The sequence below is a fragment of the Electrophorus electricus genome, chromosome 17, assembly GCF_013358815.1.
Source record: "Electrophorus electricus isolate fEleEle1 chromosome 17, fEleEle1.pri, whole genome shotgun sequence".
NCBI lineage: Eukaryota > Metazoa > Chordata > Actinopteri > Gymnotiformes > Gymnotidae > Electrophorus > Electrophorus electricus.
The window spans coordinates 4,670,326-4,683,232 of NC_049551.1; the positions used below are offsets into that span (position 1 = coordinate 4,670,326).

Consider the following 12,907-nt stretch of genomic DNA (forward strand, 5'->3'; position numbering starts at 1 on the left):
ACCCCCAGGTGCAGCAGTATAAGATAACCCCACCCCCAGGTGCAGCAGTATAAGATAACCCCACCCCCAGGTGCAGCAGTATAAGATAACCCCACCCCCAGGTGCAGCAGTATGAGATAACCCCACCCCCACCCCCAGGTGCAGCAGTATAAGATAACCCCACCCCCAGGTGCAGCAGTATGAGATAACCCCACCCCCAGGTGCAGCAGTATGAGATAACCCCACCCCCAGGTGCAGCAGTATGAGATAACCCCACCCCCAGGTGCAGAAGTATGAGGTAACCCCACCCCCAGGTGCAGAAGTATGAGGTAACCCCACCCCCAGGTGCAGCAGTATGAGGTAACCCCACCCCCAGGTGCAGCAGTATGAGGTAACCCCACCCCCAGGTGCAGCAGTATGAGGTAACCCCACCCCCAGGTGCAGCACTATGAGATAACCCCACCTCCAGGTTCAGCAGTATGAGATAACCCCCCCCCCCTCCCAATAGCACCCCCTCACAGCAGCTGACGTTCTTGCGCTCTAAACTCTTTCTCTCCATCTTGCTTGGGCTTGTGTGAGCTTGGCCTGTGTGGGCGAGCAGGCTTCAGGCCTGTCTCTGTGGAGCGGTGGTGGATCTTCTCTGTCCCTGAGGGCCTCTGCTAGGTCTGTATTGGCCTAGCCAAAGTCAACCACTCTACACTCTCACAAGGCAGGTGTGTGTGTGTGCGCGCATGTGTGTGTGCGCGTGTGTGCGTGCGTACATGTGCGTGCGTGTGTGCGCGCGTGTGTGTGCGCGCGTGTGCGTGCGTGTGTGTGTATATGTGTGCGTGTGCGTGAGCGTGCGTGCGCGCGTGCGTGTGTGTGTGTGTGCGTGTGCGTGTGTGTGTGTGTGTTTGCTTATTTTGTGAGCATGTGTGCCACCAAGGAACTGACAGTGACTGAGGGGTTTCCCATTTTTGGTTCAATAACTTGTAAAATTTCAAATTCTGTCATTTATTACAATTCTGCCAGTAAAGAATGACTGAATTTAATTGAGAGAGAGAGAGAGAGAGAGAGAGAGACAGAGAGACAGAGAGACAGAGAGACAGAGACAGCTGTTAGCCATGGATGATTTTTAAGAGATTGACTCATAGGGTTTGGGCTTGTTTCCCTAGCCTTTAACAACTCCAGTCCAACAAAGGGAATGTACAGACGCTTTCCAAGGGTTTCATCACCCTCCTGTGACTGGCAGGCTGCTCAGCTGTGTCTGAGTAGGTATACTGAAGGCGAGGCAGCACCTCTGTTCAAGTGAAGGCCGTGTGACAGTATGTGCATTGGAACCGGCCTCCGGCTGTCTTGATTTAGTCTCATTCATGGAAACCATCGCAACTTTCAACAAAAAGGTACCTTAGGAGGGGAGAAAGTATGTAGCCACCCATTAAATTTTCTTATTTTTCTTCTTCTTCTTCTTCTTTTGTTCTTTTTTCCTCTCCCTCTCTCCCTCTTTCATTCCACAAAACTGTCAGCATTTTAAGTTGCTCCCCTGCCAAAGCAGCAAGTGTTCTAGTGATGCATAAAAGGGAATATCTCTCTCTGTCTCCTGTTGCTCCTGAGTCCTTCTTCAGGGAGCTGCCGTTAGCTGAGTAAACACTCATAATGGCTGCTGCTGATGTAGCCGTGTGTGCGTCTCCCTGCCTGCAGCTGCTCAGGGGACACCCCTCTCACCTCGTCTGCCTCCCTTAACTGCTGCCTCCGCTTGCAGTTTGATGCGAAGAGCTTGTGTTACCCGACAACGAGGCTTGTAAATATGGAGAGAAATCCTTCGAAACTGGAATCCTCCAAAACCTAGACTGCTCCGTCTGTTTTTCTCTTGCTTTCTTTTGCTCTCTCTCTCTCTCTCTCTCTCTCTCTCTCTCTCTCTCTCTCTATGTGATGTGTGTGTGTGTGTGCGTGTCAGGCTGCAGGTCTTTGTTCAGGCGTGTCGGTGGGAGTGTGTTAATGAGAAGTTCCCTCAGCCAAACTCTTCCTCTCTCAGCAGCCAGAGGCCCATCTCCCCACCCCCTCCCAGCCTCCTCTTCTCCTCCTGCCTGTCACCCTTCCATCAATCTACTCCCATCCGCACCCCAAAACACAGCTCGCAAATTAGCCCCATTCTCACACCTACTTCCCATTTCCCCCTACTTCACTGCTGGTATCCAGGTAACGGTTGCCCAATCTGGAGCAGAGATAAGAGTGTGTGTCTGTGTGTTTGCAATTTCATTTGATTAAATTGTCATGTGCAGTGATGTTTTCAGGGCATTACTGGGAGCTGTGCACGATTTGCACATCACATTAAATTACGTAATTTAGCACATTCTCTCGGAAATTGTAAATTCATTCAAAAGAGAGACTGGGGGATTTAGAGTTGGGTGCAATAAAGAATAACTATAATTAAAATCGACATGCAAAAGGGTGATGACAACTGTTCAGAGATGGAAGAACATTAGATATGTCTTTGACCTTCATAAGTGGATTTCTAGAAATGAAACTTTACGAAAGAATGAGATGGTGAGTTTGAAAAGACCAAGATAATTCAGTATACAGACTGAACACAAACCACTGACCCTAAAACAAAGGACTAATCAAACATATAAAAACCTTGAGAGGTTCAATAGTAGAATACAGTAGTTGTCTGATGTATTGTGTCTCATCTCAATTCTCTCAGATTTACCCCTTTAACCCCAGCAGGCTTGATTGGTTGCCTGTAGCGTTGACGTGGAAACGGAAGTCTTTCTCATCCGTCTAAAGAAGGGTTCACATGAGGGACAGGGACCATGTGGGTTAACATACAGTAATCCCAGCACTAGGAACACAGACAGATAAGTCTGACTTCGAAGGCTCAACAGTCCAACCCTAAGCCTTCCCACCAGGGCTAAATCAAACAAATGTGGTGGGTCTGATCTCTCCGTGACTTGAAACGGTGTGAGGCCTTGGTCTTGTGGAAAGACAATAAATCAGACTCAGAAAAGAGCCACAACATCTGCTCTCTGCTTCTTCAGGTCCAACGCCTTGTCTGTTTGCTAACAGGAGGCTTCTAAGGAAGTCAAGGATAGGAAAGGAAGATCTTTGGAGGCATTGAAGAGGGATTGCTATGATATGACATGAAGCAACTGTGGTTTGACTTCACTGTTTAGTTGTGAACACGCTTCCCTTCACTACAGCTGTCAGTTGAGCTCAGAGTCTTCTATCGCAAGTGGTAGACCTGCATTCAGATTCGGAACGAGATCTGATGTAGGATTAGTTTCCTCCTTTCGTGCCCTGGTGAATATAATTGTAAGGACAGGCAGGAGGATCCAGGATCGGGCTTAAACTACAGCGCTGGTGGTCATCACATATGACATCGGGGGGTTATGGAGGGGGTCACCAGAGTGCAGACACAGGCTTGCCGACAGCCATGTAAGGCATATAATGCGCGCCCCTTTCCCTAGAATTAACAGACACTAAATATTTCTCGGTCCTGGAGACCATCGCCCTTCCAGCACTGCCCACACGGAAATGAAACATGCTGTGACATGAACGTGATGTGAATGTGTTTCATGTTTCGACATTCCTTTAATCGTGGCATGTTCATTAAACATCCATCATAACTCAGTCATCCATTGTAAAAGAAGATTTTATTACATTTATTTCACTATAGCCATGCTGTAGTATTGTTTGTTGGGTCGGGTTTTTTGGACTTGGCTGGGATTCTCCAGGGCTCTAATATGGGATACTGTCTGCTGCTCCGCTGGTTATCTGATCAAGCTGGCTTTTCCATTAATGTGGGTCACTCTGCCACCTCCCAGGCTGTTTTTATTTGCCCAAACATCCTTCCCTTTAATCCAAGATTAAAATCTTGTGGTCGTGGTGTGTCATACGCCTCTCATTAGCAGGCAATGAGGCTTGAAGGAGAAACAAAAACAGAGGAATCCACCAGAACCTGTGCTGATAGGCTACTCCTGAATGAACCAAGACCTAACTAGCCACAAACATTTCTCCCACCTTCTCTCTCTCTCTCTCTCTCTCTCTCTCAGCCTCAGGTTTTTAGCCTCCTTGCTTAAGCTGAGCTTTTCAGAGAAAAATGACCCCCTCACCCCGTCTGTACCCTCCACCCAAAATCACGCCCTCCAGGCAGGAATCTTGTGAGGAATGTGGGATGCTTTGAGGTAATGGTGGGTCTGATCTGTAACAGCGGGGGAGTGCGGCACTGTCTCCTCCACCGCTGCTACCACCTCCTCCATCTCCTCAAGCCTACACCATTACTGTAGGAGCACAGGAAGGTGCCGGGGCAGGTGGGATGTTGTTTTCAGTTGTCCGCGTCTCACCTGCCACGTTAGTGATGTACACTGCTTTCAGCTCGCTCTCCCTGCATGTGTAATGTTTTAAGTCACGACCTTCCGCAAAGGGGATTATGGCGGGGTGTTATGGGTAGAGCAGGTGAGAGGGAGAGGAGAAGTGAAGGGACATGCCTCCTCCTGTCCAGACCTTTCAGCAAACAGGAGAGACAGCTGTGTTGCACAGAGCTGAAGGAAGAGGCTACAACACAAGCTCTGTTAACCTGATACCTGGGAATCCCGGGTGTGTGCTTTTGATTTTGTGTGTGTGTGTGTGGGGGGGGGGGGGGGGGGGGGCGTATGTATGTGTGTGTGGGGGAGAGGGGGGTGGTGTGCGAGTGCATGTGTGGGTGCAATTGTGTGTGTGTGTGTGTGTGTGTGTGTGTGTAAGGAAGCTGAAATGATAAATGATGGGTGGGGTTGGAGGTGTGGTAGGAGAGGCTAGTTTGTATTGTGGTTTTCAGGATTCCTGTTAGGCAGCCAAATAATGAACAAATGAGCCCCTGTAACAAAAACCACACACATCCATTTACTGTTCATCTACATTCTACAAAATAAAGCAATCAAATACAGCATTATTGCAAATGTTATTTTAAAATGTCCACATGAATGAAGTAAAGTATGTCAGAACAAAGCATATTTAACATTTTAATGTAAATTTCATATAAAGGTTGTACGAAATCAAAAAATAAATGACTGATTGCATAAAAAGGAGAAACTGCTGATATATGGGTTTTCATTGCAAGACAAAATCTTGCATTTTGTGTTATTTTAGAACTTTTTCAAATTTGTCGGATCATTAGCTGTTTTGCATACGCACTTTTTGAATTACATGATTACAAAAGTGTGTTTTCTTGTTTGTGAAAGAGGGAAAATGCACTTACGGTGCCTGGCACATACAGCACTTTCCCTCTCCCAGTAATTCCTCACCAAACGACTTGGCTCGTGACGTTTGTGGTTGCATTGTTCTCTAAAAGACCCCAAGTAAAGGAAGATGAAACCGAGTTCACCCAGGCTGGCCAGACACTGTTGGCTGTGCCTGGCAGGAGCGCCCCATGCAGAGGCTTGACTCAGCAGTCGTCTGTGCGCGGCGCTCCGCGCTCGTCGGCTTCCCCGCTTTGTCTCTGCTCTCAATTAGACTAATGGGGCCAAGCGGAGTACATGCGGAATTACAGGCTCCGGCTGAGAGAACAATAGGATTCCTCACACCCTGCCTTCTCCCGTCTCTCTCTCTCTCTCTCTCTCTCCCTCTCTCCCTCTCTCCCTCCATCTCTCTTTTCTACCTTCGTCCTTCTCTCCGTTTCGCGACGGGCTCAGGGGAGCTCTCTAACGGCGCGCCTTGCCCCGGGCTTTACTCAAACCAAAACGAAAGACCTGACTAATGGGACCCGGCATAGGAAAGAGAATATGCAGTCCCCCCCCCCCCCCCCCCCCCAACCAAAAACCTTGCCCAGTGTAAATTTCCCCCACAGCTGTTCCTCCCCTGTCTGTCTGGGAGGTTTTCTCTCCTACCATCGACCTGTCTTCCACTCACCCTCCTCTGCGTTAACTTCTCCCATAAGAGCTGCATATCACCGGGAAAAAAGAAGGAATTATAATGACTGTGCGCCTTTCCAGACCCAGCCGGTATGATACCTGTCTGAATGATTTATGGCCTGGAACGCTGTTAGTGCATTGATTTCTCCACATCTCATTTAGATGGATGGAAGCAGTCTGGAGGACTGTTGGGGAAGTGAAGTGACTGGCGGGGGGTCTGTATTCTGTTGAAGGGCCGCGCCGGTCTGAGGTCAAAGGTGCCCGTGAGATGCGAGGTTGGTGTTTGGAGGAGGATTGAGGCACTAAAGGAGGTTGAAGGTGAAGTGGGGACTTCCCCTTTGGGAGCAGCGAGGGAAACAGGGATCCGGGGTCCCCTTCGATCTCCTCCACGTTACTCCACTCACACAGTATATGTGTGTGTGTGTGTGTGTACGCATGTGTGCTGGAGTGCTTCGGTTCCATTATCCTGCAGATTCACACGACCAAATCTTCATATGAGCGGAATCACAGTGTCCCTCTGAAAGGCAGAGACAAAGGAAGAGGTGTGTGGAGGGCTGAGCCTAGTGTCACACGTGCAGCTGCTGCTGGGGCTTTAGGTAGTAGAGAGCTGCACGGTTCGGCTTCACTGATGATGATGTCTTTTCTAAACCTGAACGCGTTTAGCACAGGTTAGGGGGAGGGCGTACTTCCCACATCTGTGTGTTGCATAAAGAGTGGTTGGATTCAGATTTGTTTTGTCTGCATGGGAGGGAATGCATGCTGATTCAGTGCTTGATCACTATCAGTGTAGGCCCAGTGCTTTTCTGTAGGTGGTGTGTGTGTGTGTGTGTGTGTGTCTGTGTTAATAACAGACCGCAGGCCAGCACATCCTCCACACTGAGGAGGAGGATGAGATCTGTGATTAAAGTTTCACAAAGAGACCCTTTCTGTCTCTCTCTTTCTCTGTCTTGCTGTCTCTCTGTCTCTCTCTCTATCCCTGCCTCTCCTCCCTTATATTGCCTCGATTAACTGCCGTGTTCAGTGTTAAAACCGAAGATTGTGACAGACTCCAACACGCCTTGATCACGCCTGTGTGCTCCTCTGTGTATCCTGGGATCTGGGATCTGGTACATAAATGCTTCATCCAGTTTAAGAGGCCGCTCCACCGTAATCTCTATGTATATTGCAAATGAGAAATTATGAGATTATGAGGATACACAGAACTTATCGAGTGGCACCATGAAACACAGTAAACTTCAATCATATTCGTGATTTGTCATTCCTTCGTGTTAGTTTGCATTGCTGTTGTCCGTGTTAGGCGGCTGTGTTGAGATGCAGCACAGCCTTTAACACAGTTTCTTTTCTCTCGCATGTGCCTGCTCACAGCTCTCCGGACCGTCCGGCAGCCTGGTGTGATTTGTAGCAGGTCACTGTTGTTTAGTCATGCCAGGGCCACGTGGCTGTCCTCCCCGTAAACGAGAACAGCAAAAGACGAGCGAGAAGGAGGGAAAGGTACTGAAAGGCCCAGGCAGACAGACAGGTTCAGCCCAGGCAGACAGACAGGTTCAGCCCAGGCAGGCAGACAGGTTCAGCCCAGGCAGGCAGACAGGTTCAGCCCAGGCAGACAGACAGGTTGAGCCCAGGCAGGCAGACAGGTTCAGCCCAGGCAGGCAGACAGGTTCAGCCCAGGCAGGCAGACAGGTTCAGCCCAGGCAGACAGACAGGTTCAGCCCAGGCAGACAGACAGGTTCAGCAGCTGTGTCCTGCCTTACTAGGCTTAGCGATTCTGGCTTCAACATTTCAGTGACACGGCCAGACTGACATGAGACGAGCTCACCCGAGCCGCAGGTGTGCGGGATGACGTAAGACAAAGCTGCGGTAGCCTCAGGTCTGGCCTATACGCAGAGTGATCACGCATGACATAAGCCTGCTGGAGGACAGACTATGGCTAGCAGGGGCGTTTAAACACAGGGCGGGAGGGTGTTGCTTAGAGGGGTCGTTTAAACACAGGGCAGGGGGGGTTGCTTAGAGGGGTCGTTTAAACACAGGGCGGGGGTGTCAGCTAGAGGGGGTGTTTATACACAGGGCGGGGGGGGGGGTTGGCTAAATGGGGGTTTAAACACAGAGTGGGTGGGGGGGTGATAGCTAGAGGGGGCTTTTAAACAGCAGTGCTGAGGGTATCATGGGCTAGGGGACTGTGACAGACGATCACGGTCGACTTCCTGAAATATATTCATGAATTGGTAGGGGCACCATGTCTCACAGGGATACAGCTGCACTGGAACAACAGAAGAGGACAGGAAGATGACTGTTTTACGCTTGAGAAGGAGTTACTGTCCTAAAGCAGAGAGCACGTCAGTCTGTTGGCTCTCCCCCTCGCTGGAGGCCTTCGGCTCTAGAGTAACCTTTTGTGGTGGAGTTTCCTCCAGCTGTTGTGACAGACAAGAGCCACATAGGGAAAGGAAGAGAATCATGTAGAGGAAATGGGGACGTGGGGGGTGGGAGCAGTTCCAGTTTATACACACACACACACACACACACACACACACACGCACACACGCACTCACACACCCGCACACCCACACACCCACACACACACTGACACACCCGGACGCACACACCCACGCACGCACATCCGCACACGCACACACACACGCCCGCACACCCTCACACACACACACTCACACACACTCACACACACCCGCACACACACTCACACACACAGTCTTCCACTCCTCTCTCTCTCCAGATCTCTTGTGCAATCCTTAAAGCCTCGCTGTACTGAGTGAGAAATTGCACCTCGGAGGGCGTGTCTTTCTCACACTCCGCGTCCTCTCTTTCTCTCCTTCTCTCTCCCATTCTTTTCCTGCCATCCTGTCCTACCATGTGATCAGTGATCAGAACCGCTGAGGTCAGAGGAACAGGACGTGAACCAGACAACTTACCACACTGTCCTCTCTGACCCAGAATACACCCCACCACCGCCCCAACCCTCCCGCATACACGCGTCCTCTCTCCTGTAGTGCTTCCAGTGGAACCACTGTTCACCATATAGCGAGGGCACATTTGAATACACATAAGCACATGGTGCAATTAAAAAACAACTTTCATTTCAACAGGACCCTTAAACTCGGCTAGGCCATGTGAACATGCAAAGGTTTGTTTGGAAAAAAATTCAATTAGTCAAATCACAATATTTCTTCGGTTGGCTGAGTAAACACATGTAACAGACTATACAGCCTCTAGTTTGCAGTGACTGCTTTCTGTCCGTCTGATTAAAATATTCTTTCTTTGTCTCTCTGGGTTAGTGGAGCAGAGATGGTGTGATTCTCAAATAGAGTATACACACTGTGTGGCTGGTCTACACACTGTGTGGCTGGTCTCCCATTGTTTTCCGTTCCTTATGCCTAGTGCATGAAAATGAGACGCCCCCCCCCCCCCCGAATTAAATTAGAGGAAATTAGGTCATGTTGGCATTATAAAAATTATTTATTTTTTGTTCAAATATTGCTGTTGATCTGCCATGGTCCTCAGCCATTTACTTCCATGTCAGTTTGATGTTCGTAAAAGACGTCCCTTGTTCGTAAAAGAGTAGCCTTTTCATGTTTTTCATGTGTTAATGTGTGGGATTTGTAGGTGTGCTGAAGGTCTTGTGCTTTTGTGTGCGTGCCTGTGTGTGCATGGGTGCACCTGTGTGTGTGCGTCTAAACCTCTAAACCTGGGTGTGCATGTGCGTACCTGTGAGTTTATGTATCCCAAACACGATTTTATTTTCCGATCTTACCTCAGGCCAAGTGGGTTCTTGTCTTTCACTGAGGTGCACAGGTCAACTCATATTACCCTCAAAGCCATTTTTAGCAGTAAACACTTCTGTATTGTTCTCTTTCATATAGAACTGTGTTTTTTCCTTTGGTCCTTTTTTAAAGATTTCTATTAATGTCTGCTTTAATTTGCAGGCTTGGTCCGTAAGCGTGGTGCTGTCCACCACGCCCCGCCCCCTCTAGAACCTTCCAGGGCTGTGAATGGGAGACGTGTAGCAGTGGAGATGCAAGTGATGTCAGCACTCCCCTTCAGGTACTGCATCGTACAGAAACTCCCAGTTCCAGTCGCTAATAGCAGAAACCCCTCCACTAACGTCGCAGCCGTAACTCTCAGTAAGAGAGGGCATCTTTTGATTTTCATGGGTGTGAATCAATAACGTTGCAATGACTGACCTTCCAGCAATAAGCCACAGGAGTGCAAGTGTACTGGAAACAGTGGAAGTTTCACTTAGGTTTTTTCTAGCATTGTTTCTTCCATGCACCGTGGGGGTGATCAGCATTAGCCTGTCTCACACTCAAAAAAGGTTTTAGCCATTATGTGAATGCAATGGCATGTTCACACCTATAGAACAGCGGTTTTTAAAGTTCCCAGACTGGGCAGCGTTAATGAATTATGCTGCTGGACTGGGAGGTTGACTGCTTCACATCTCACACTCTACCTCCTTACTCTGGTGTTTGAGCCTCTGATAACATGCTCTGCAGCTCTGAGATGCGTGTGTGTGTGTCAGTACTACACAGTGATTTTCTCCTCAGCAGGCACTTTTTCTCAGAATTTCTGAAAGAGTCTTAGAAACACTTCCTCTGAACCAGAGTAATTTGGCATGTGTTGTCGGCTAGCTGCCGCCTCTGCATGAGGGAGGGGTGTGTGTGATTCGCTGGTCAGTCAGATCTGACGTGTCACCGAGGGCAGAATGTTCATATTTATGTCCGCTAATGTGATAAATACACAGTTATTTTAAAACTCAGCATGCTCTGTGCCACCTCCGTCCCAGACGCTAAGCCATGGGGAACGTGGAGAGCCAGAATGGAGACCACTCCGTCCGGGTTGAGGTGCAGGCCCATCTGTCGCGCAAGCACGTGTCCCGCTCGCTCCGGATGCCCAGCAAGCAGCCCCGCCGCCTGCACCGCACCTCCTCAGGCAAGGCGGAGCGCCATGGCCCAGAGGTGAGTGCCCGCTCCAGCAGTACTCCCAGCATCCCGCACTCTCTGGCTCAGAACGGCATGGAGGCCTTAGGTGCGGTGGAGGCGCCCAGCCGGGCGACGGGCACGCGGCCCGCCTCTCTCCTCGAGCACACGGGAGGTCCAGGCTCAGAGGACAGCAGGGACACAGTGGTGGAAGGCGGCGAGGACGAGGAGACGCTCCCGCAGCGGGCGAGTGAGGTGCCGGAAGAGGGCGGCGGCAGTCTGAGGAAGAAACGCTCCAAGTCGGCAGACATGTGGCGAGAGGACTCGCTGGAGTTCTCGCTGTCTGACCTGAGCCAGGAACACCTGACCAGTACGGAGGAGATGGGTCGCGGCGGGGACCGCGAAGACAGTGGCTACCCTGCCGCAAGCGATAGCCACTCTGGAGAGAGGGCTAACTCGCTGGACGAGCTCTGTGGGGGGTTCAGGAGCTCCCGGAACCGGTACAAGTATGGGAGGGACATCGCACGGACCACGGGGGGTGAGGGGAACGATGACCTACCATCTCCAGGAGAAGAAGACGGTTGCGGGTATGGCGCCTACACCCTACCCTGCCGACGCTCTCATTGCCTCTCTGAAGGTCCTCCGAGCCACCAGGGGGTGCTGTGCTCTGGACTGCAGGGACGCCGTGCGCAAACTTCACATGTAAGTGTCTAAAAAACACAGTTCTTTACCCACAATCAGCCACCCTTTACTGCCATTCATCTATAGCAGTTAGGATCTAGTTACAGACTACATGACAAGTCCTCAGAACAATCAAATGTTTATCGTCGTCTAGACGCTTTCCACTATCATGGGGCAAGTAAACAAGTCATCCTTTGATATTACCATGACAACAAAGAGACAGAAGTCTCCTCCTCAAATCTGGATCAGAGAGAAAGAGGAGGAGCAGGTGAGAGAAGCTTGCTTTTTTCTCCTCAACACTTCCACAGAGCTCGCTGCTCCTCAGCCAGAAACAGTGCGGTTTAATGATCAAAAAAAGAATCCACCGATTCCTCCTTTGAAACGCCTGGTGCCTTTGTAATGATAATGAGCTCCAGCTCGCACGGCAAGCTCGGTGCTGCATGTGCTGCTACGCGAGGAGCTCGGCATCTTTTGCCTTCAACTAGTTTGAGGATTCCAAAAGCAGAAGTTAAGATCATGTCAAAAAGGGAGAACAAGTCCTAGAAAATTTGTTGAGACCATAGAGTTGGCTGTTAAATGTTATTTTGACATGAACAATAGTGGACTTTAATGAAGCTTGAGTAATGGTTGTATATCTGGTACTGGCCTCCAAATGTTTCTTAGTGCTGTAGCCTTCATTTGCTGTTCTATGTCAGTAGTTTAACCCTAAAAGCCCAAAATGCTCCAATTACCCAGAGTGCAAGAGTACACTGACCTCCTAGTAGAGAATTCTATCCCTGCTGGAGCCAGCTCATTGCTGCTCTTAACTGACTTTGATATCCAAAAATACTGTGCAAAAAAGAAATAATTTGGGAAGCTGACTTAACTGTGCATGAGTTAAGCTGCGCTGGTGAAGCCTCGCCCTGTGTTACGCAGGACATCACGGCAGGCGAGGGGAGCGAGTATGGCGACAGCGGCATCGATGGCGTGGCCCCGGAGGCGGAGCCGGCGTCGCGGCGCTGCAAGGCCATGTCGGCCTCCTTCTCTGTGTACTCGGCGGCCAGCAGCAGCGTGTTCGCCGGCAGCGACAGCGGCAGCAGCAGCAATGGGGGCGGAGCCAGCGAGCGGGCGGAGCTCGGGCGGCGGGCGGCGGCGGCGGGCGAGCAGGGCGTGTACGAGAACTTCCGTCAGGAGCTGGAGCTGAGCTCGCGGCAGACGCGTGAAAGCTTGGAGGAGGCGGGCTCGGCCGCCAGTGACGAGAGGAGCAGCGGCACGGTGAGCTCCGCCTACCGCTCGGACGCGCTTCTGGGCGTGGCGCAGGGCACGGTGCGCAAGGCTGGCGCGCTGGCCGTCAAGAACTTCCTGGTGCACAAGAAGAGCAAGAAGGTGGAGCCTGCCACCAGACGCAAGTGGAAGCGCTATTGGGTGTCATTGAAAGGTGAGAGGACCGTGAGGGGCACTGATCTCCAATCAGCT

At 50.5% G+C, this 12,907-nt stretch overlaps 1 protein-coding gene across 1 annotated transcript in view; it reads left to right on the plus strand.

The window, feature by feature from the left end:
• The window catches only part of tiam1a (TIAM Rac1 associated GEF 1a), a 51,901-nt gene that overhangs the window by 5,912 nt on the left and 33,082 nt on the right, over window positions 1-12,907 (plus strand). Inside the window, exons 2-4 of the mRNA XM_035535651.1 lie at window positions 9,782-9,899; window positions 10,639-11,473; window positions 12,368-12,869. Of these exons, the coding sequence (XP_035391544.1) occupies window positions 10,649-11,473; window positions 12,368-12,869 (1,327 nt within the window). The 5' untranslated portion in view covers window positions 9,782-9,899; window positions 10,639-10,648. The remainder of the gene's footprint in view (window positions 1-9,781; window positions 9,900-10,638; window positions 11,474-12,367; window positions 12,870-12,907) is intronic.